The 25043-nt window shown below is 36.3% G+C and overlaps 1 protein-coding gene across 13 annotated transcripts in view; it reads right to left on the minus strand.

Moving 5' to 3' along the window:
• Window positions 1-25043, minus strand: part of SNX14 (sorting nexin 14) — a 110004-nt gene that overhangs the window by 58528 nt on the left and 26433 nt on the right. For 8 of the 13 annotated variants that reach the window (XM_004474839.5, XM_012518156.4, XM_058307109.2 and 5 more), the window contains exons 2-7: window positions 14697-14817; window positions 12499-12575; window positions 12341-12419; window positions 8678-8721; window positions 6662-6749; window positions 1041-1125 (exon numbers count right to left, since the gene is read on the minus strand). In XM_004474839.5, coding sequence (XP_004474896.3) covers window positions 1041-1125; window positions 6662-6749; window positions 8678-8721; window positions 12341-12419; window positions 12499-12575; window positions 14697-14817 — 494 coding nt within the window. The remainder of the gene's footprint in view (window positions 1-1040; window positions 1126-6661; window positions 6750-8677; window positions 8722-12340; window positions 12420-12498; window positions 12576-14696; window positions 14818-25043) is intronic. The other 5 variants (XM_023583606.2, XM_012518155.4, XM_058307114.2 and 2 more) reach the window with 1 other exon arrangement.

Consider the following 25043-nt stretch of genomic DNA (forward strand, 5'->3'; position numbering starts at 1 on the left):
CTCTATACCTAGGTCAATGAGTATTTTTGAGATGTAACATGAAAATTATGCTACTTTGAAATTAATAAGACAGCAATATTTAGGACAGGCCAGAATGGGACAACTGTTGAAATCATTAAAGAGAAAGGGAAAAGAGATGTAAGAGTGACCTCAGAGGAAGTAATGAAGGCAATATACTACTGTATATTTAATTTTCATAGGTTCTTAAGTTTTCACAATCACTTGCATGGCTAACAAACTACTGAAAGGGACTTCAGTTAAAGAATACTCAACTAACAAAATGATGATGAGAGGTAATGCCCATTCCAAAAAACAGAGAGTATCTACAACTGCAAGCAAGACAGTTCCATCCATGCGATCTAAGCCCCCTCTCAATCAGAAGCAGAATGGGCATCACCATCCCAAATTCTCAAGACTGAGGGATGAACAAACATAAGCAGGGAATGCAACAACTATGGACCAAAATAGACTTATTATTATTCCAGTAATGGAAGAAATTGTATCACTGATAAAAAGATAGTGGTCACTAGACATTCTGAGGAGAGGGAGAAGGAAGGATAGGTATAACATGAGGCATACTGGGGGCACTGGAATTGTCCTGCATGACACTACAATGACAGATACAAGTCATTATACATTTTGTCAAAACCTATAAAATTGTGCAGTGTGAAGTGTAAACCATAAAGTAAACTAAAGACTACGGTTAGTAACAATGCTTCGATATTTGTTCAATTTTAACAAATGTGTACCACACTAATGAAAGATGTTATTAATAAAAGTGTGGGAAGGGGAGAGATGAGGTATTTGGGAATCCCCTATATTTTCTATGTAATCTTTATGTGATCTAAAACCTCTTTAAAAAAAAAGAATAGATCTCACATTGCAAGTAAATAAATAAATAAAGGAAAAGCATTCAAGTTTTATGAAAGAATAAAGGAAGGGAGGGAGGGAAGAAGGGTAATGAATCAGTACTCAATATTTCACGTGAAAGTTATTGTATGAAAACAAAATCATTCAAACTGTAATAAAAAACTATTTACCTTTCTGTCTGGCTTTAACTATTACTTCTATATGCTTCATTGCTGCTTTTAACAGCTTCTTGGTTATAATAGATGGGATATCCACCTAGAATAATTCAATATTAAAATAAAACTTTTAAAACAATTATCACTTAGTTATAATGACAAGAACACTATAATTATGATATTGGAAGACATAATTTGGAAAATTAGAGGTATTGTCCAGCTATCTTTCAAAAATATACTTTAAAAACACTTTTAGATCAGACTAACAGTAAAATTACAGATGTTTTCCAACACAGTAAGGAAAATCTTGATAGATACACCCTAAAAAACATATTTTCCCCACAAAATATTATTCTTATTCCTGACATTTTTATGCATTTTAAATACATCCCAAGCAATAATCTTCAGTAACTTATCATCCCCTTGAGGCTGTAAATTTTTGTTTACTAACAAATCACTTGAAAATGAACTTTTACATTCACTTTACAAAATGAATCCTGGTTTTAAGATATATGGAAGCATCCTGTTTAAGAATAATATTGTTTCACTGTTCCCCAATGATGGTTTTCAACCTAGTGGATGCTGAAGTAAATATGTACAGTGAGTTAATGAGGAAGGGTTTAATAATTATATGCTCTATATAAGAAAGGCAAAGAATAAAATAACTGAAAATATAGTTGTTAAAATAAATCATCAAAAACATGTTTATTGGACTTCAAAAGACTTCCTTTCCACAATAAAATTGAATGCATTTTACTTTCCTTTAGGTTAACGTTTGTATTAACTTTTCAATTCATTTTAAGTCCCATATTAAGGAAGAAAACAAAATCACATGTAATAAGTTTATTAAGTATGATAGATTATAAATTTCTCATTTTTAGTGATTTATCGGTAAATTTTGAAGCAGTCTTACAGATACCTTTTGCTTATAAGTGATCAAACATGTTCCATAAGAAGGAACTTTCTTGCTAGTATTATGTCTCTTCACAAAATAACATTATTCTTCATTTAACTTTGGCTACTTGGTCATCAATATTTGTCAAATAACCAAGACATTTTAGTTTTCAAACATTTTATAAAATCTTGTCTTCTGAGAATTGTCCTTAAGATTTTCATCTGTAAGTTCCATCTGGGGGGACTTCAGGTTAGAAATACAATGATAAAATAATGGGTTGTCACTAAAGATTGACAAAAACCAGGACCATAAAACTACTAGAAGAAAATGTAGGGAAACATCTACAAGATCTTGTGGTGGGTGGTGGTTTCTTGGACCTTACACCCAAAGCATGATGAACAACAACAACAAAAAAGATAAATGGAGCCTCCTCAAAACTAAACACTATTGCACCTCAAAGGACTCTGTCAAAAGGGTGAAAAGGCAGCCATTTGAATGGGAGAAAATATTTGAAAATCACATATCTGATAGAGGATTTTTTTTTTAATTTTAAAGAAGTCTTATGTAGCACATATAAAGAGATGCCGTAACTCAACAATAACAAGACAAGTGGGAGAAGTAAATGAAGCAGTTCCCCATGTCTCCTAAAGACCAGCAAGACAGCGAGTTGACCTGACAGGCTGGTGCGGTGAGCTGACAGAACAAGATGATGCAAGAAGATGATGCAGCAAGGAGACACAACAAGGAAACACAATGAAAGACATGACAAGCAGGGAGCAGATGTGGTTCAAGTGATTAGGCTTCTTCCTCCCACATGGGAGATCCCAGGTTTGGTTCCCAGTGCCTCCTAAAAAGAAATTAAGCAGACACAGAGAGCACATAAGGAACAGAGACAGAGAACGAGTGCAAACAACAAGGGCGGGGTATGAAATAAAATAAATCTTAAAAAAAAAAAAAAAAGACAAATGGTCTTATTTAAAAATGGGCAAAACTGTTCTAAAAATTTTTTGTGATGATGAATGCACAACACAGTGATGATACTAAGAGTCACTGATTATATACTTTGGATAGATTGTATGGTATGTGACTATATCTAAAAAAATCCTTTAAAATGAAATTTTAAAAACTGGGCAAAAGATTTGAACAGACATTTGTCCAAAGAAGAAATACAAAAAGTGAAAAAACACATGAAAAAATGTTCAAATCACCAGTGAGGGAGGGAAATGCAAATCAAAGTTACAATGAGATATTACTTCACACCTATCAGAATGGCCACTATTAAAATGTCGACTTGGCCCAGTGGTTAGGCCAAATGGGAGGTCCGCGGTTCAAACCCCAGGCCTCCTTGACCGGTGTGGAGTCGGCCCATGCACAGTGCTGATGCGCACAAGGAGTGCCATGCCACGCAGGGGTGTCCCCGCGTAGGGGAGCCCCACGCGCAAGGAGTGCGCCCCATAAGGAGAGCCGCCCATCGCAAAAGAAAGTGCAGCCTGCCTAGGAATGGCGCCGCACACATGGAGAGCTGACACAACAAGATGACGCAACAAAAAGAAACACAGATTCCCATGCCGCTGACAACAGAAGCCGACGAAGAACGCGCAGCAAATAGACACAGAGATCAGACAACTGGGAGGGGGGGAAGGGGAGAGAAATAAATAAATCTTAAAAAAAAAAAAAAAAGAGCACTGAAAGTGTGGGAGAGGATGTAGAGAGATAGGAATACTTATTCACTATTGGTGGGAATGTAGAATGGTACAGCCCCTGTGGAGGACTATTTGGTAGTTCCTAAGGCAGCTGAATGTAGACTTGCCATGTGACCCGGCTATACCATTACTACGTATATATCCAGAAGAACTGAGAACAGAGACAAAAACAGGGATCTGCACAGCAATGTTCATAGCAGCCTTATTCATGAATGCCAAAAAGATGGAAACAACCCAGGTGTCCATCAACTGATGAATGCATAAACAAATTGTGGTGTACACACACAAGGAATATTATGCGGCTGTAAAAAGAGATTTAGTCGTGAAGCATATGATAACATGGATGAACCTGGAGGACATTACACTGAGTGGAACAAGAGAGACACAAAAGGACAAACAGAGTAAGACTGAGCTAATATGAATTTAATATATCGTGTAGACTCATGGAGTTAATAACTTGAATATAGGTCACGAGAAAATAAAATGAAGTTAGAGAATGTAAAGCTGTGGGTTAACTTGTGCAGAATTGGCAAAAAGGATGTGTGTTACTCTTTGGAAATGAATAGAAATGGTAAAAGTACAATATGTATGTAACTAGCAGTGCTATTATATGGGTAAGATGGGCTAAAAGGAAAAATCTAAGGTCATGTAAATTATTAAAAGGAAAACTAAAAAATGTAATATTGGGCTGTAACATCATGTGAAACATGAACATGGGTAATACTGCATATACAAGACTGCTTTTCTTTGAAACTGAACTAACATATGTTAATGTTGCAAGTTATTAATATCAGACACACACAAAAACATTATGCTAAGTGAAAGAAACCAGACACAAAGTACAAAATATTGTATGATTCCATTTATTAAAAAATGCAAATATAAACCAATTTATAAAGATTAAAATAAATAAAAGACAAATTAAAATGGGCAAAGGATCTAAATAAACATTTCTTTTAAAAAGAAGATATATAGATGGCCAATAATGCACAACAGTTAACTATCATTAACCATCAGGGAAATGAAAAACAAAACCACCATGAGTTACTACTTCACACCCGCTAGGATGGCTAGACTCAAAAAAACAGACAACTGGGGAGTGGATGTAGCTCAAGTGGTTGAGTGCCTGCTTCCATGTTTGAGGTCCTGGGTTCAATCCCCAGTATCTCCTTTTATATATATATATAAAAAAAAAGACAGTTAAAACTGTTGTGACAAGGATATGGAGAAACTGAATGCAAAAAGTATAGCCACTCTGGAAACAATCTAGCAGTTCCTCAAAAAGTTAAACCAGAGTTACCATATGACTCAGCAATTCTATTCTTAGGTACATACTCAAGAACAATAAAAACCATATATCCGGGAAGTGGCTGCGGCTCAATCAGTTGGGCTCCCATCTACCACATGGTGGGCCCCGGGTTCACAACCTGGGGCCTCCTTGTGAAGGCAGGCTCACCATGGCGCCATGGAGTGCCACCGGCCCGCAAGTGCCCCGGAGAGCCGACTCAGCAAGGTGACGCAGCAAAAAAACAGGGAGACAAGCAACAATGTAGAAGAGCATACAGTGAATGGACACAGAGAGCAGACAGCAAAAAAACAAGCTGCAAACAGGAGGGGAATAAATAAAAATAAATACAGACACAGAAGAATACACAGCGAATGGACATAGCAGATAGAACACAAAAAGCCGCAAGGATGGGGGGATAAAAACAAAACAAATCTCATATATCCAAAAAGAAACTTGTATACAAATGCTCATAGGAGCATTATTTATAACAGCCAAAAGGTGGAAAAAACTCAAATGTCTATCCACTGATGAATGGATAAATAAAATGTGATACATCCATACAACAGATATTATTTCACCATAAAAAGGAGTGAAGTATTGATACATACTGCAACATGACAACATAGATGAATCTTGAAAACATCATGCTAAGTGAAGACAAGTGACAAAATATCATATACTATATGATTTTATTTACATGAAATTAAAATATTTGTTTATATGAAATGTCCAGAACAGATAATCCTATAGAGACAGAAGACAGAATGGTGGTTTCCTAGGTAGGTCTGGGGGGATGGAGGGGTTAGGGGTTATAGCTAAAGAGTAAGGGATTTCTTTTTGGGTGATGAAAATGTTCTCAAATTGATTGTGGTTGTTGCCCAACTCTGTGAATATACTAAAAAACACTGAATTGTATACTTTAAATGGATTAACTGAATGGTATGTGAATTATATCTCAAAGTTGTTTTATAAAAAAGGAAAATGAATATATAGCACACTACAAGGATGAGGTGTTAGGATTTTAGAATCCACTTGGCTATCTCAAAGCCTAATTTATAGCAAAGTCAGTCTATTAAATAATGCCTGTAGAAAACTATCATGATTAAACAGCTCTTTGATCAATTAATTTTGTTGGACTTTTCTGCGTTTTAATTGCTAGACCATGACTTTTTTTTCTATAGCTGTCTATTTCTAATGTCCACAAACTAAGATATTCAAGCATTAAAGAAAGCAAAACTGGACCACTTTTGATCCATTTATTTGTTAACCTAAAAAAGTGAAAAGTGAAGAAAAAACAAATACATAAGTATTAGGAGAAAGTAAAATTAAAATTAAAGACCCATGGGAAACGGACTCGGCCCAGTGGTTAGGGCGTCCGTCTACCACATGGGAGGCCTGCGGTTCAAACCCCGGGCCTCCTCGACCCGTGTGGAGCAGGCCCATGAGCAGTGCTGATGCGTGCAAGGAGTGCCCTGCCACGCAGGGGTGTCCCCCGCGTAGGGGAGCCCCACGTGCAGGGAGTACACCCCATAAGGAGAGCTGCCCAGTGTGAAAGAAAGTGCAGCCTGCCCAGGAATGGAGCCACCCACACTTCCCGTGCTGCTGACGACAACAGAAGCGGACAAAAGAAACAAGATGCAGCAAATAGACACAGAGAACAGACAACTGGGGAAGGGGGGGAATTAAATAAAATAAATAAATCTTTAAAAAAAAGACCCAAATCCACAAATTTATCATTATAATCATATACCTTGTGAATCCTTCGTATTAAGACAGATGCAAAAAACCGTAATGTAATTCTCAGTTCATCAACAAAGGATTCATCATCCGTTATATCCCTTCAATTGAGGAGAAAAGCAAACATTTAGAAGTTTACAGAAATATACAGCTTCAACTTTTAGAAACCAAGGAAAGTCTAAAACTTCCTTTTTTTCCCCCCATTTACCTATGGTCTTTTCTTTTTATACAAACAATGCATTTCACTACAGAATAAAGGACATTTGTATATAAAGAAGAAAATAAACTCTAGTACCAAGACATAGTCACTATTAACTAGACTTTAGTATATGTTTTCTTACAGACATACGCATGTACTTAGTCATATTTTTATAAAGACCATTTCTTAATCATCAGAAAAACTTTTCAAAGAAACAAAACAATTTTGGAGAGGCAACAGAATTAAATACAAAATGTTTAATTAGTTCAAAATATTTACACATTAATAATATGAACTACTTCTAAAGGTAAAAAACAAAACAAAACATGTGAACTCTATTTGAAAAAGAAAATGAACAGAAATGTAAATATCTTTGAACAAAAATATTGATGACTGAGAAGTTACTTTTCATTTTCTTGAGTCCCTACAAAAATTAGGATACTTCCCTAACTAAGGGCAAGAAAGAAAGGTACATACAAATGGTGATATCCTGAACTTGAAGATGGTGTCGTAAGTCCCTTGGCAGAATAAGGAAGATAGTTTTAGCAACTGTGCTCCCCAGTGTTAAACTCAGGGAAGTAGATTATTACAGGATCAATAGCTAGATTGAGGTAAAAATACATACTTAAAATTTCTAGAAATTAGGCCTTATTTAATGTCTAAAGATTCATTATTTGGGGCTGGGGGCCTCTTTACAAAAAGATTCATTTTACAAAGGGCCTCACCATCAGGTTTAATTAAATGGCAAAGAGCCCATATTTAAGACAAAATCCAATGTAAAAGTTAATTTACAAAGCGTTCCAGGAAAATATGGTCTATAAACCGTATATTAAATTTGTCTAACCACACTCTAGATCAGGGCTTCTTAACCAGGGACCCATGGTATGTCAGGGGGTCCAGGAGCTTGAATTGGAAAAAAATAAATAAATAAATAACTTATTATCTTTAATTTCTCGGACCTCCAACGTTCAGTGTCATCTGCCACTACATTCTGAGAAGGGGGTCTGTGGTTTTCATGTGACTGGCAAGGGTGTTCATGGAACAAAAAATGTTAAGAACCCCTCCTCTAGATGAATTCAATTAATAACATTTTTTTCAAAAATTCAATAATACTGAATATAAAATTAGGGTAGATGCCATTAAATATTAAGTCTAAAATTCATATAGGCATAAGTGTTCAAATATATAACTAAACATAAATGATGCTTATATAAGGAAGCATGTTTATTAAATGATTCTCAAACTAGATTTTTTTCAGATCTAGAGTATTTTTAATATGCTGCAAGATGCAGAACACATAGTATCAAAAACAAAATTGGGGGGGAAAAAACTAATTTTCCAGGAAAACTCTAAAAATTTGCTGAGTTTAATGAAATATCTGAATATAGATATTTTCCCCCAAAGATACAATTATTTCAACTACGAAAAATGTAAACAAAATTAAATCACTACAAGTTACTTTTCTTTCAAAAAGCAATCTAGGTCTTTTTCTTTCTTGCTATCATTAAACTATTCATTGATTGACTACATCAATGTTTCTTAATTGGTGATTTTGCCACCTGCGGAACATCTGGCGATGTCTGAAGACATCTGATATGAGTGGAGTGGGGAGGTGAAGGATAGTTTGTTAGCATCTACTGGGAAGATGCTAGGATGTTGTTTAAAATTCTACAATGTACAACAGTATCACAAAAAATTATTTGGCAAAAATGTCAGTGTGCTTAGGTTGAGAAATCCTGGCCAACATGGAAAAGACATCATTAGTGTACTTAGCTGTTGTTAATGGTACTCACTATATAAAAGAAGAAAACTCTTACAGAAAGAACATACCTGTACCATGGATAAACAAAGTTTTCCAACACTAATTCAAGAACCTGCATAAAAAATCATTTTAAAGAAAAATCAGGTTAATTCGCCAATACTGACAAAATGATATTGCTTAATAACATATATTACCAAGAACCAATTTTAGTATCTCCAAAACCAACATATAATATATTCTCCATGAAAAGAATCACCTTCGATGGTTGTTGTGAGGATTAAAGAGAATATGTGAGAAATCACTGAAAAATCATAAAATTCCATAAAAAGGAAAAATTACTATTAGTGTGATATACACACACAATTCTAAATATTTCCATAATCAAACGAAAAACAAACAAAAATTGTTCCTGACTCTGAAGACTAACTGATCAAAAAGTTTTATGATATGAAGGAAAATAATAGGCTAGCCTTTTGCATTCATGATTTTTTCAGTTCACCCAGAATAAAATGAAGAAACCGTTAATACTTATATAAGGAGTTAAAATTAAATATCACTGATCACTTTTGAATGGAATAGTGACTGAAAGGCAGCATGAGGAGGATTTCTGGGGTCCTGATAATGTTTTGTTTCTTGATGTGGGTGCTGGTTATATGGATGCATTCATTTGAGAAAATTTAAGCTCTATACTTAGAGTTAGCATATAAATTATTTTGAAAAAGTAACAAAACAAACATTAGCTGTGAAACCATTTCTTGCATTCCACTGCTTGCAGCTGGATGTAGCAATATGTTTTAATTTTTAAAGAGACTTGCAGCAGTGGGCAATAACCTAAGATAGCAGTAGGGAGGGAATGAAATAATCTGTAGGCTTCCAAAATAAGAGCATCTATCTTTTTTGGCAGGAATTAGAGGGGTTGTCCATTTTCTAGTTTAAAGTAATATTAAAAAAACAATAATTTGGGTTTATACACAAATCTTAGCATAAGTTATCTTAGCTAGGAAAGTATGATACATATAAACAGGGATAAAAATGAATAGGATACAGAGAATAGAAGTTATCTTTAAACAGTCATTCTTCCCTTATTTCTCACATCCAATCAATCACTAAATCCCACTGATCTTGCCTCCTGAGGAACTCTCTTCAATCCCACTGTTTAGGTACTCATCTTCTTATCCCTAGACTGCAGCATCTGTCTCTTAACTAGTCTCCCTGCTTCCAATCTTACTGTACCCCCATCCTCCAAAGAGGTGCCAAAGTGACCTAAAACATGTTTGACTACATCACTTCCTTGCATGAACTCTTCAATATATCAAACTATAATATATCAAAATAATCAAAGTGGAACTGCACTGATTTTTGAAGGTACAGATGAACTGTATGCCAGCAGCTGGGACTATTCACCTCCTTTTCACTTCCCATTATAGGCTGTGACTAACATCTGCAAAACTCTAGGTACGCAGTTTGAAAAAAAACTCCTTCCATAATCAATTAAATCTAAACTCATGAAGTTTAGCCCATAAAGTCTTCTGATGATCTGATTTCTGGAGGGCCATAGACTAAGAACTAAGCCAGACCTGAGTTTTAGACTGGGTTCTGTCACCAACAAGCTATGAAACTTGAGAAACTATTAAAACTCTGTAAATTCTAGTTTATCTTCTATAAAATCTTCATTAGGTAAAAATAAAACTATATTCTAGTAATATTGTTTCTTCATTGGTCACATCTTCCCTTCCACTTTGCCCTCCAGCTTACTGAGCACACCACCTTATTTCAAGCCTCTGTTTCTTTTCAGAAACTCTTCCCAAATCTGAAATGCCCTTTCCCACACACTATTAATCTAACAAATTTCTAGTCATTTTTCCTGACTGGCCCCCTGAACACTTAAGTACTTCCTCCCCTGTACTAAATGCTACATCTTTTGCATTTCTTCTGTCATTGCCTGAATTAAATTATATTGTCATTACTTATTTGTATGTCTACCTCCTCTCATATACTTGTTACTATTAATAGAAGACAGAGACTCTATCTAATTTCTCTTTTTATCCCTAGAGTCTAGCCCAGTTACTGCCTATAGCAAAATCTCAAAAGAAAGCTTTCTAAAATATAGAGCTAACATTCATTGGACCAAAAACTTAAAGTTCTTTAATTTTGTGAAGGAATGAATAAAGTGTCAAAAGACAAATAATATTCTAACTAGAGGTATTCTTCGACAGACCTCAAATAAGCACTCTCCAAAAGAAATAGAATGTGAGCTACATATGTAATTTTTCTAGTAGCTACGGTGAAAAAAAGTAACAAGAAAACAGATGAAATTTTATATTTAACCCAAGATATCAAAATATCATTTTACTATGTAAGGGATATAAAAATACTAATGAGATACTTTACATTCCTTTTTTAAGTTTTCAAAATCCACTGTATATTTTACACTGATAGCACATATCAATTTGAACTAGTTACAGTCAAGTGCTCATTAATAGTCACATGTAGCTAGTGGCTATCACATGGGACAGCACAGCTTTAAATGAGGGTATCTGATAACAAAGATGAAAAGGACTGAGAGAAGCAATGAAAAATAAAAACATCAAGGTCCATGCCAGTGCTGATGCACGCAAGGAGTGCCGTGCAACGCAGGGGTATCCTCCACGTAGGGGAGTCCCATGCACAAGGAATGCACCTCGTAAGGAGAGCCGCCCAGCGTGAAAGAAAGTTCAGCCTGCCCAGGAATGGCGCTGCATACATGGAGAGCTGACACAACAAGATGATGCAACAAAAAGAAACACAGATTCCCATGCCGCTGACAACAACAGAAGCGGACAAAGGAGATGACGCAGCAAACAGACACATAGAATAGATAACGGTGGGGGAATAAATAAATAAATCTTTTTTAAAAAACCAAAACAAGAGTTTGAATGCCATCTTGCTCACTTCCTTTTAACAAAAATGGGATACAAAACAGGAAAAAGGGACATTAGAGAAAATTCAGATGACTAATGTTATTCTTCAAGCAATTAACATTTGCTTTAATCAATACATATTTTATCAGCAAACTATAAAATATCTGGTCCCATACTTGGTCCTGGGAACAAATGAGACCCCAGTCCCTACCTTCAAGAAGTTGACTGGTTCCCCAGATCGATGGAGAAAACAAGTTTCTAAAACAAATAACTATAAATATATGATGTGTTACCAAAAAAAAAAAACTAGAATAAAAATAGGGTAACATGCTTTCAATTCCTATTATCCTAAGTCGTGAAAATTGTCCCATTTCTTGCTCCACCCTTCAGGGAATAGCAAAACTGGGGTCACAGAAAATAAACAAAAAAAATTTTTTTAATTACAAAAAGAAAATAAAAAAGAAAGAAAATTAGGGTCATAATTCAGGAAGATATACATTTGCTCCTAGTGCCTATGATCTTTTGGAAGTATAAAATGGTGATTTCTATTCCCTATCATAAAAATGGCTGTTTTTATAGGAAGTAAGCAATAACCTCCTATAAAACTTAGCAAAAATGTTTATTTAAATTGAACATGTGATCTAAAAACATTTCTAGGTTACCATTCAAGTTGTTTATTTTATAATAACTTCCCAGTCTAGATTTGGCTAAGTGTCATATATCAGATGCCATATGATTAAATTATTTGATAGAAATATATTGACAATTTTACCATAAGTAATTAACATTTTCTGTTTGGGTATGGATGGCAATATTAATTAAACCACTTACCTCTGAGAGAGATGCATCAACCTTGGAAGGAATTTTCAGGTCTAGCCATGGCTGATAGTTTTCAAGGAGCAAGGCAGGTCTGAAGATAATCATACAATGAAGTCAATTGAAATCCAAAATGTCTTTGGAAGGAACAACATATAAAAATGTCAACTTACCTATGTCGTTTACATTTCACTTTACCACAAACAGCACAGCTATGACCTTGAGGAAATAATTCTTGAAGTCCTAACTGCTAAAAAAGAAAAATTGAAAAAAATAATTATCGTTTTGAATACATATCTTTACTAAACAGAATAAACTTAAGTTTAATCAATGTATGAATTGAGAAACTTTAATTGCTTTAACAGTGAAATCACTCTTTGTAACAAATAATACTTGTTAAAGTAAACTGCCAACAGAGAAAAGAATACCTAATGAATTGTTTTATAATACCTAAGCCAAAGTTATAAGCTTAAAATTAGGTAATTTTTAAAAACACTTAAAAAAATAAATCAATAAAATACACACACACACACACACACAGTAAAGGGTATAAGAAAAAAATATTTTCCATTTTTCCAAAACCTTTAATTCAACAAGATATGTGATAAATAAATTTTTATTATTGACCAAATTTGGGGTACCACTTTCAACTGTATTTTCTCTAATTAGGAATAATAGCAAACCTGAGACAAGGACCGGCATAACCTTGAAGAATTATTAAGTAAGACTTTAAGATATTCTACTAAATCTTCAATAAATCTACTGGCTAGGAATCTTTGCATCATAGAGATAGAGTGCATACATTTACCACTTTTATTGAATGTCAGAAATACAAATTATTTTGGTTAAGCCAACTGCCTGATTTTCAAATATTAAGTGCCTCTGTTTGTTTCTATGGAACATATAGATATTTATAAAGCTAATAACATTAGATCACTTAACCTAGAGTGTCCTAATTGTGGCTGTACCTTGGGATCCCCTGGAAAGCTTTTAAAAATACTAATTACAAGGCCCTAACCTAGAACAATTGTCCAAAATTGATAAAACCCAGAAATCTGTATTTCTAAATATTCCCCAGGTGATTCTAGTACATAACCAGCTTTGGGAATCTTGTTTTAATCTACTGTCCTCAGTGTTAATATGTACTTAGAGAACACTTGAAAATTGTGGATCCCGACTTTTCGAATTTTTTTAAAAAAATGGGTCCTCCAAGGAGAACTGTGTATTTTAAAAATATACACACATTTACCAAAGCTTATAGCAGCATTATTCACCATACCCAAAAGATGGAAGCAACCCAAGTGTCCAAAAATGAATGGATAAACAAAATGTGGTATATACATAAAATGGAATATTATTTAACCATAAAAAGGAATGAGGTTCTGATAGCTATAAACCTTGAAGATACCATTTTGAGTAAAATAAGCCAGTCATAAAAGGATAAATATTATGATTCTATGTATATGAAATAACTAGATTATGCAAATTCACAGATAATGAAAGTAGAGTATGATTACCAGGACAAGGAAGGAGAGTGGAGTATTAATGCATAAAGGGTATAGACTTTCAGTTCAGGGTAAAGGAAAAGTTTTGGTAAAAGATGGTAGTGATGCTGGCACACACTTGTGAATGTGATTAATGTCACTGAATTGGGAGCTTGGGAGTGGATGAGATAGGAAATTTTATGTTCTATATATGTTACCACAACTTAACAAGAGAGTGAGAGAGAAACTAAAGAGACAATGACAATTAAATGCAATATACGATCCTGGACTAGATCTCATCATGGAAGAGAAAAGGCCCAAAAGGACATTATTGTGGCAACTGAAAAAATTGGAAAATGGACTCTATCCTTTATACCAAAGTTAAATTTCTTGAACTTCATAGATATACTTTACGTGGTGTGTCTTTGTTCTCAGGAAATATGGATGGGAGTATTAAGTGTTAGAGGAATATGATGTATCCAACTTACACTCAAATATTTATAAAATAGATAGATGCTGGATAGAGCAAGAAAAAAAGAAAGGGAAGGAGGGAGGAAGGAAGGGGCAAAATGCAAATAGTTGGTAAATCTGGGTATCTGGGTGGGGAGCTATCTGAGTTTTCCATACTATTTGTATGTTATTTTTGCAACTTCCCTGCAAGTTTAAAATCATTTCAAAATTTAAAAATTAAAACATATATATGTACATATACACACTCATATAAATTTCACTTTGAAAAATTTCTGATGGACATCGTATCTTCAATCACTAAATAATAGTAGATGGGGTTAAAAAGCACTGTTTTCACATGTTTCCAATAATAAATATTAAATAGCATATGGTCATACATACAGGCTCTTTGCAAACTGAGAACAAATAAATTTTACCTTGGGTTTGTATTTTATTGTGAAGAATATATTTGGTAAGAGAGAATCAGGTCCTAATGAGCAGTAGAAAGTGACGACTCCAGCAACAAATGACCAAAAGATCATTAAAATGTGAAGATACCTTTGAAACAAATAAATATTATTACAGCCAAAGAAAATCTATAACATTATCTCTTCAATAATTTAACATTTATTAAGCACCTACAATGTCAAACTGAAGCAATTTTTCCAGTCAAGATCAATTTTCTGTAATATGTTTATTAAATATAAGAATCATGCTTGCTATTAAGTGCTATTTCATATAAAGTATAAGGAAAAGCATAAAATCCTCAATATTTCCTAATTTGTTGTTTCTAATTAATGTACATAACATTCTTTCATAATACCTTCTAATGATATTGTAGCATTCATATTGCACCAAAATTCTGATTTTCATTCATTAAACCAAAAACAAAATTTATTCAGTACCTATTATGTGGTAGACAAGGATAGGCTTTGGGGATATTTTAAGAAAAAACACTGCCAAATATTGTCTATCTGAAAGGAAAATGCTATGTAGATGTTACAGGTAAGTAAGTGAAAGCAACACAGTGTGACCATGTGTTCTGCATTACGAGAGAGAAAGTATGTGTGATAAGGAACGCCACAGGCAGATCGCTTACACAAATGTGAAGGGACAGACAAGACTTTTTCAGAAAAACTTGAAGAGTGAGTTGGAGTAAACCAGCAGAAGACAAGATAGAGGAATGGGTTACTGGGAAAGGGGAATTCCAACTTGAGAAAACCATGTGGGCTAAGATTCAAGCATAATACTAATACCACTAAATGTATATTTGACAGTGGTTAAAATGGGAAATTCTGATTTGTATATGTTACCACAAGAAAAACCTAAATTAAAAAAAAGGCATGGTAAGCTACACAAAGCCAATATATGGATTTTTTTTTAAAAGGCAAGCAGAAGCCAGATGATAGAGTACTATATTACATTCAGGTGTCTTCTCAATACAAGCAGTCCTCAAATTGCACAATTCTGATACATGAATTACAGTTATCATGGTTTAGTTAAATACAAGTCCTCTAACAACACAGTTCAAATTCCAGTTACCAGAGTAACTGGACTGACTGCAATTGTGCAGACTTTGATGCTTGCTCTTCAATCCACAAAATCACTACTCAAATAACAGATGTTTATCACGATCATGATTAATTACACCACTGACTAGTCAGTGCATATCTAATACTCAGTTCATATACAGACAGTAAAGTACGTAGTTGGCTCCTACTGGCAATATTTTACGCAACTGTATCATTTCAGGGAACCAGTGTAGCTCAGGCATTGAGTGCAGGCTTCCCAAATAGGAGGTCCCAGATTCAATCCCTGGCCCCAGTACCTCACACACATACAAAAAAAGGATCATTTAAAGAGGAAATTGGCCCATGAAGATGAAAGTGTGGCAAAGAAACAAAAAGTAACAATGTTAGGAATGAAATTCCTATCAAATGCAAATGAAGTTATTGAACAAATGGCTGACCACGGGAATGTTGACACTGCAGCCATCAGAAAGACTCTAGATATGCAGCCAGAGGAACTTAGTGAAGGGAACTCAGTGGCATAACTGAGAACAGTGATTGTAATGAAAAAATGAAAATTTTCCAAAGGAAATTACACCAATAAAAATCTTCATATTAACAAAACTCTTAGAGATATTTCACAAGATTGGATAAAATATTAGGAGTTAATCCAAACTTTGGAGTATGGCAATTTGCCTAGACATAGAAAAAGTATCAGAAGTTGTACAATGAGGAGAGATGCACTGTTCAAATTACTCTTGATAAATCTTTTACAAAAAAATAAAACAATACCCCCAGGACCTGGATGCTGCCTCCATTTCCTTCCTGAGGAACAACAAAGGACCCAACTGCCCACGGCTCTGGGACAACTTTGGCCACTTCCACCTGTGCTCTGGGCCCAGATTATCTGGATTTTGTATGGAGAGGTGATACAAACTTAAACTTTCCCCTTCTGAATAAGGAATCAATGGTAAGAAAGTCCAAAGATTCAATCAGGGCTCTGGAGACCAATGGAGTGCTGGGCAACACCTAGAAAAGAGAAGGCTGAAGAGAAAGAGACTGCAATGAAGATCTGTGAGTAACTCTGGCTGCCGCTGCTGGCACACAACCGTCACTTTCAGAGCAGACAGGTCCCTGGTAGGCGACTAGGGACTGCAAGGGCCTCGGGTCCACTTTCTAAGAAAGGGGACAGAGAGGGACACAGCTTACTACAGATCCAGCTTTTGGCTGGCAAATTTGGTCTGCTGGGTTACAGTTTCCACCTGTCCTAACCAGGTATGGCCATACCACTGTTTCCCTCCAGAGTCTGAAGAGAATTAAATACAGTCTGCCTTTTAAAGCAGCCTCTTTACAGACAGGGACTGCCTGCCACCAACCCAGAGGGGAGTGGAGATGTGTTTCCTCACTGGGAAAAGGGAGGGTGCAGCCCAAGGAGGATCAAGTTTGCACTGCAATGCTTGGCTCTGACTAGCCCACCCAGAGGGGTAAATTTTCCAGATATGCTTGAGCACTGCCCAAGTGGTCATGGTTCCAGTGAACACATTTTGCCCTAGGGTTTGAGTGGAAAGGTTTGCCAAGAGCCATCTGCTAGCAGGAAAGGAAAGTGCATACCAGGAAAAAAAATAAAAGAGGCTTTCTGGTGACTTTACTCTCCCTCTACCCAAGGATCTTGGAAACTGGTCTGCACCTCATTGGTGTGTCCATGGCCCTGTTTAGATGGGCTAAACAGGAGCAATTTTAAAGACCTAGGCTAATTTTAACCAAGAATCAAAGAAGAGCCGTAACACAAAGTTCGACAACAATAAAATCCTAGGCAAGAGAAACTATCAGAGTAAATTCACCATCATAACTGGATGCCGAAACATCAGCAAAAAATTACAAGCCATAAAAAGAAACAGGAAGATACGCCTCTGTCAGAGGAACAAATCAAAATGACAGACGAGACACACGATTTGAAATAACTAATCAATGATCAAATAAACCTCCTAAGTCAATTCAAAGAGGTGAAGGAAAATATGGTTAGAGATAACGGATATTAAGAAAACACTAGGTGAGCAGAAATAATTTGAAAGCTTGAATAGAAAAATAACAGAGCTTATTGGAATGAAAGACACAATGGAAAAGATTTTAAAAAACTATGTCTACATTTGAGACATACAATAGATTTGAAATAGCAGAAGAATCAGTGAATGAGAATATTAGAAGGCAGAGCAGCTAAAATAGAAAAGACAGAAGAACAGATAGAGAAAAGAATGTAAATATTGAACAGGGGCTCAGGTAATTGAATGACAGCATGAAGTGACATACATGTCATGGGAGTTCCAGGAGATGAGAAGGGAAAAGGAAAAGAAAGAATATTTGAGGAAATAATGGCTGTGGCAGTTTAAGATTATTTTATGAATCCCAAAAAGAGAAAGACTGTAAACTAACCTATTCCTCTGGGTATGATACCCTTTGATTGCATTAAATTCAGTTGAGGGGCTTTGATTAGATTACCAGTTAATATTGCTGAGGATGTTTGATCATACTACCTCTGTGAGGCATGACGCATTCTGAGTCCCTATCCCCTTGCTGGGTCTGATATAAATGGACTCACAAGGACAGACAGGAAGAAAAAAAAGAAGCCAGCATATTTTTTATTCTGCAATGTGAGAAAGAGAACTGCTTAAGCACAAAGTCCCCAAGAGGCTGAGATCACAGAGCAGATTAACAGGTGACCAGCCCTGTTACAAGCCTCATAGTTTACAGCTGAACTTGGGAAGAGAGTAGGACAGCCAAGAGCCAAGACTGATATAGGAAGTCTGCAAAGAGAAAAGCCTTATGCCAGCTTGCAGCTGAAATTGGGATGAGAGCAGAGCAGCTGAGCCTGCAAGAGGAAGCATGGAGGGGGAAGAAAGACCAAGCAGAGATCATCCACCATCTTGCTTCAACATGTGGCAGCTGACTTTGGAAAGAAAGCATCTCCTGGCTCAATCAATTGGGCTCCTGTCTACCATATGGGAGGCCCTGGGTTTGTGTCCTGGGGCCTCCTTGTGAAGGCAGGCTCGCCCTCATGCCGCAGAAAGCCGCTGGCCCACAAGCACCATGAAGTGTCATCCGGCCCGCAAGCACTGTGGAGAGCTGACTCAGCAACATGACACAACAAAAAGGGAGACAAGTAAAAACACAGAAGAGCGCACAGCAAATGGACACAGAGAGCAAACAACCAGCAAGCCATGGGGGGGGGGGGTGTGAATAAATAAAAATAAATACAGACACACAGAAGAACGCACAGTGAATGGACAGAGAGCAGACAGCAAACAAGCTGCAAAGGGGTGGGGTGGACTTAAAAAAAAAAAAAGTGTTGGCAGTATTCCAGACCTGGTTCCAAGTCTCTCTGAGGCTCAGCTACACTCTAGTTCTTTCTGCACTTACACAGCCTTCCAATGGTTCCCTCTCTGCCAAAGCTGGCATGAGATGTTTCTATGATTCACCATCAAGAGTCCTGGGTAACACCCAGAAGATACTGAAGAGTTTTAGGAAAATGTTAAGAATTTTTAAGTTTTAAGGAGAGTGATATTAGATTGCATAATAGGTAGGCCACTCTGGTTGCAATATGGAGAATGGCCTTGACTGAAAACAGGCATATTAGAAAGTTGATGCAGTACTCTAAAAGAGTTAATAATGAATGGCCTATCTAGTGAAGAAACTGTAGAAACAGAAATAAGGTGACTGTTTTGAGACATATCTGGAAGGTAGAATTAAGGAGACTATGTAGTTGGTTAGATGTGAGCAATAGGAAGAAGTAAGAAATCAGTTCTCTTTGGACACATTAAAGCTTCAGGTATCTTAAGACATGCCAAGCAAAGGTGTTTTAAGCAGCTAAATATTGGTAGTTTAAATCTATGAAGAGAATATGGGCTAAGAATAAAGATTTGGGAATCATCAGCAAAAATTCACTAAAGTCATGCAAGGAGACACTACAACTAAAGGTTAAGACTCGGGAAGCGGAGTTGGCCCAATGGATAGGGTGTCCGCCTACTACATGGGAGGTCTGTGTTTCAAATCCCAGGCCTCTTTGACCCGTTGGAGCTGGCCCATGCACAGTGCTCATGTGCGCAGGGAGTGCCGTGTCATGCAGGGGTGTCCCCCTTGTAGGGGAGACCCAGGCGCAAGGAGTGCACCCCACAAGGATAGCCGCCCAGGGTAAAAGAAAGTGCAGCCTCCCCAAGAATGGCACCACACACTCAGAGAGCTGACACAAGATGATGCAACAAAAAGAAAAACAGATTCCCAGGCGCCACTGATAAGGATAGAAGCGGTCACAGAAGAGCCCACAGCGAACCCACACAGAGAACAAACAACTTGGGGGGGGGGAAAGGGAGAGAAAAAAAAAAAAAATAAATCTTTTTTAAAAATAAAAATAAAGGTTAAGACTTAACAAAAAATTATGACGCAAAAGGTTAATATCTGAAACTACTGAAGCTAGTTAGAGTGGTCTCACCCATTTATGGTTACTATAGGCTTAACCTCACCCTTGTGTATGCTTACCTTTGCACAGCAAAGTCTGAATTGACCCTGCTCTTGTTTATATATCAGGCTTACCCTTGTGTCAGCTTACTATTAGGATGGGAACCCTCCACCCACCTGTTTAATATCCATATGAAAAACTTTAGTGACTGACCTCTATTCTGTACTTCCCTATCCCAGAATGTTGATCTCTATGATTGTAACTGTGACTCACCCTGGTTTGGTACCCACCCCTATCTTGTTCAGCCCCTTATTATGTATTAATGAAGGAGCCTGTGCCCAACCCCATTATTCATTAGCATCCTGATATTATCCTGATATTATAAAATATTAGCATTTCTGCACACCAGAGAGGCAGTTTTGGGCCATGAGGCCACTGTGCTTCACTGCTTGCACAACCAAATAAACCCTCTCTGAAACCGCAGTGTCTTAGGAATTGGCTTTAAAGATGTGTTGGGAGAAAAGAATCTACTTTTGCTCAGTTTCAACACTGAAGAGGGAAGCAGATGTAGCTCAACTGACAGAGCATCTGCCTACCACATAGGGGGTCCAGAGTTAGATGCCCAGGGCCTCCTGGCCCGTGTGATGAGCTGGCCCATGCGCAGTCTGCTGTGCGCAAGGAGTAGCAGGGGTGCCCCCCGCATAGGGTGCCCCACGCTTCGAGGAGTGTGCCCCATGTAAAAAGTGCATCCCACTCAGGAGTGGTGCCGCACACAAAGAGAGCTGACACGGCAAGATGATGTAAAAAAAAAAAAGAGACACAGATTCCAGGTGCTGCTTGACAAGAATGTAAGCGGACACAGAAGAACACACAGCAAATGGACGGAGAGAGCAGACATGGGGGATGGGTAAGGGGAGAGAAATAAAAATAAATCTTTAAAAAAACAACAACACTGAAGAAAGGGGGGAAAGCTTAAAACGTTTATGAAAATAATCAGAGGAAAAAACTCTGTGGAGGAATTAGGAGACCTGGGGAAATAAGGAATTAATAAGCAATTAATAAAAGTGGTCAAGATTTAAAAAAAGAAAGCATTTCAACAGGGATAAGGGGGTCACACTGATCAACTATTTGTAAAATGAAGTAACAGATTGAAAAATATCCATTAGTTTCAGCAATAAAAGAGGCAATAATGAACTAGGCAAAAGTTATTTTAGTAGAATAGCTAAGGGCTGCAGTGGATTGCTGGGTGAAAAGAAAGTGAAGTGGTAACAGTAAATGTGGATTGTTCTCTCTTTCTAAAGGAAATGAGAACTATGGTAGTAGCAGGAGAAAGATGAAGAGGGAAAGCTGTTGGTCAAAACCTGATTACATTTAAAATGTTGATAGGGGAGAAGATGAGAAAAGAGATAGGAGAAAAGAAATAATTATATGAATAATGTCCTAGAGAAAAGTCTTGGGGAATTCAGAACATAATTGGAAGAAATAGTTATAAAAGGGAAGAGATATCTCTTCCCCAATACCAGAAAGGAAGAAAAGAGGGATAAGAATATAGTCAAGCCTGTAGATTTGGCAACTAGAATTAAGAGTCATAAAATGGCTTTTATGTGAAACAGGAGTTGCTGAGAGTGAAGGGTAAAGACGGCATGATCAGAAGTTCAAGGAAATTGGGGAAACAGCTGTTAGAGAGAAGTGTAGAGTGCAGTATTCTGGAGAATTCCTGGGCAGTGTGGAGACTGAAGAGTGTAAATTTATAGTCATAGGATTTTCTCTAGCAGCATCTAACAACCAGGATACAACACTGAAAAAGCACACAGGATCACTGATTAAGATTTGGATTTGGTCAAGCGAGTGGAAAGGAAGGAAAGAAAGTTAATGATACTGGCAATAGAGGGGTTGTTGCAAGATGGTCCATGGACTATATAGATAAGACTGACTATATACTACATGAGAGAGAATGGATAGGAAAAAAGCAGAGGGGTCAGAAGATTGAAAAGTCAAGAAGCATGTGACTGAATGAGAGAAGCAGACAGGTAAGCAGGTGGGATGTTGAGTTTTAAGATTTCAGAGGTAGATCTCTTTCTGGTGATAACCAGGTATGCTGAACGGAAATACAAGTGGGAGGCTCAAGAGGGGTCACCGGGAGATAAAGTAGAGAGTATTCGATGGGTTGCTCACACAAGCATTTAAGTTGCATAGAATGATGGTAGGATTAAAATGGAAAGGGAATCTATAAGCTAAGAGTCAAAGTTGTAAAAATGAAAGCAAATGACTCATTGATAATGAGAAAACAGGAAAATGGCATAAATTCCAAATGAGTAAGAAACTTAGGCTTCCTTAACGAAATAACTAGTACCAGGCTTGCCCTCCCACTATAAACTACAAAACTAGACCAAATACATGCAGCATTGGACACCATGCAGTACAATACCATAATCTTTGAGAAAATGGAAGCATCCAAGTGAGCTTCCGTTGAAGTTCCAGTTCTGCAGGAGAAAATTTCCGAAATGGAATTTGAAATAAAAAAGGTTAAAGAAAATACAGAGAGAGATTTGGGAAATGAAAGTTGGGGAATGCAGCACCAGACTGTAAGAGAAGAAAATGGATAATTAGGGGTGTTTACATATCATAGACAGTGACAAAGTAACTTGTGAAACAAGCCAAGCTGCCCAACCAGATAAACTACAAAGTCTCTAGGCTCTCAGGGCAATCCCATACTTGAGGAACATTCACTACATACTTATTATTATTACTTTAAGCAAATCAATTTTATTGATATATATTAATTGCATTAGTCAGTCAAAGGGGTGCTGATGCAGTGTATCAGAAATCTGTTGGCTTTTATAAAGGGTATCTATTTGGGATAAAAGCTTACAGTTACAAGGTCCTAAAGAATCCAATTCAAGGTTACATCCTTAACAAACTTCTGTTGTCATATTCTGAAGCAAGATGACAGGTGACATCTACAACGGTTTAGCCTTCCTCTTCCCTCTTAAGGCTCTGTGAATCCAGCTTCTTCTGATCTCAAATGTAGTCTGGCAGAGGCTAGTCTCTCTTCCTGGGGATCAGTTTCTTTTCAGGCTCAGCTGCTCTGGTCTCTTCACAAGGTCAGCTATAAACTATCAGGCAAATGGCTCATCTCTCCTCCTGGGGCGTCTGTTGTGTCTATGGAACTGTCTTTCTTCCTCTATGTATCTTCTTTGTGTATCTACTTCTATGTATCTCTTTGGTAGAGTGTCCATTTATATAGCCCACAAAGGAAGTGGGGACTCAAACTGAGTTACACTCTACTGACTTGGTCAAATCAAAGCTCTAATCTTAACAATTTAATCAAAGACATCTCAACTGAATCTAATACAATCAAAAGGTATCACGCCTAGAGGAACAGACCAGTTTAAAAACATAATCTCTCTTTTTGGAATTCATAAATAAACTCAAACTGCCACATTAATTTGCAAACAATTCACCCAAAGTGTTCAATCAATGGTATTTGGTATAATCACTAGTTGTACTTTCATCACTTCAATCATTATTAGAGCATTTTTATTATTTCAATAATAAACAAAAAACAAACAAAAAGATTCATCACCTCTCAATCTCTCTATGCTTCCCCTGACTGTACAGAGCTGCTATTTCTGGCTATTCTTGCACATTTATAGATTTGTAAGCAGTTTTATTGCAATATATTCACATAACACACAATCTATCCAAAGTGTATAATCATTGCCTTTTATTATTAATATAATAACAATGTTGTGCCTTCATCACCACAAAAAATTTTAGAACAATTTCATTACTCCATAAAGAAAAACTCCACATCCCTTAGCAGTCACCCCTGAACCCCTCTATCCTTCCCCAACCCTACACAGCCACTAATCTAATTTTATCTTTATAAACTGATTTATATTTACATATTATATAAATGGAATCATATAATATGTAATACTTTGTGTCTGGTTTCTTTCCCTTTATATAATGGTTTTTCTTAAAATCTGGTATTAGCATCTTGTAATATTAACATACATTTGTTCAGTTTCAAAGAAAGTCTTATATATGCAATATTACCCATATTTCATATGCAATATTACCTCATATTTCACATGAGGTTTTACAATGCTATACAGTCCCATGTTACATTTTTACCCATATAATAGCACTGCTATGATAGAAAATGCTTTTATAAGCTTCCTATAACTATAACTAACTATAATCACATCAATAAGCTTATTAAATTATAGCTAGCAATCACTGAAATTTACTTTTACCTTGCCTCACAGTCCTTCTATTCTGTGAGAACTCATCATTTCAATTTTGGTCAGACCTTAATTTCATTAAACACAAACTTACAATTTTCATCATTTTAAAGACTTAATAAATATCATGCTAATTTATCTTATTAGTATTCTTTAAACCTAGGGAGAGTACATTAACACTAAGTAAAATTGGAACAATTATGGTTTATGCAAGAAATATTTTTTTTTCATTCTTCCAAAAGAGGCAAAAAGCCCTTCTTTTTCAACAAATAAATAAATAATATTCTAAAATTGTGAATAACCTTAAAAGCATACTGACTGCCAGGTTCTGGTATATACAATTATTTTATTTAATTTAGAAAAATCTTTCCATAGCTTTAAGGACTTTTTTCCTTTACTTACTGAAATTTGGCAAGTGGATTATTATTACCCTTATTTTAAGGTTGTTAAGAGGTTTAAATTGGGGAATTACAGGACAAACCCTGATTCTTAATTTCCTGGCCTAGCAGACAGAGTCTTAAGCTACACTTATATTTCCCTATCTTATCACACTTAGCCATCCCCTGTCATAGCTCT

This window comes from Dasypus novemcinctus, chromosome 11 (assembly GCF_030445035.2).
Source record: "Dasypus novemcinctus isolate mDasNov1 chromosome 11, mDasNov1.1.hap2, whole genome shotgun sequence".
NCBI classification, from domain to species: domain Eukaryota; kingdom Metazoa; phylum Chordata; class Mammalia; order Cingulata; family Dasypodidae; genus Dasypus; species Dasypus novemcinctus.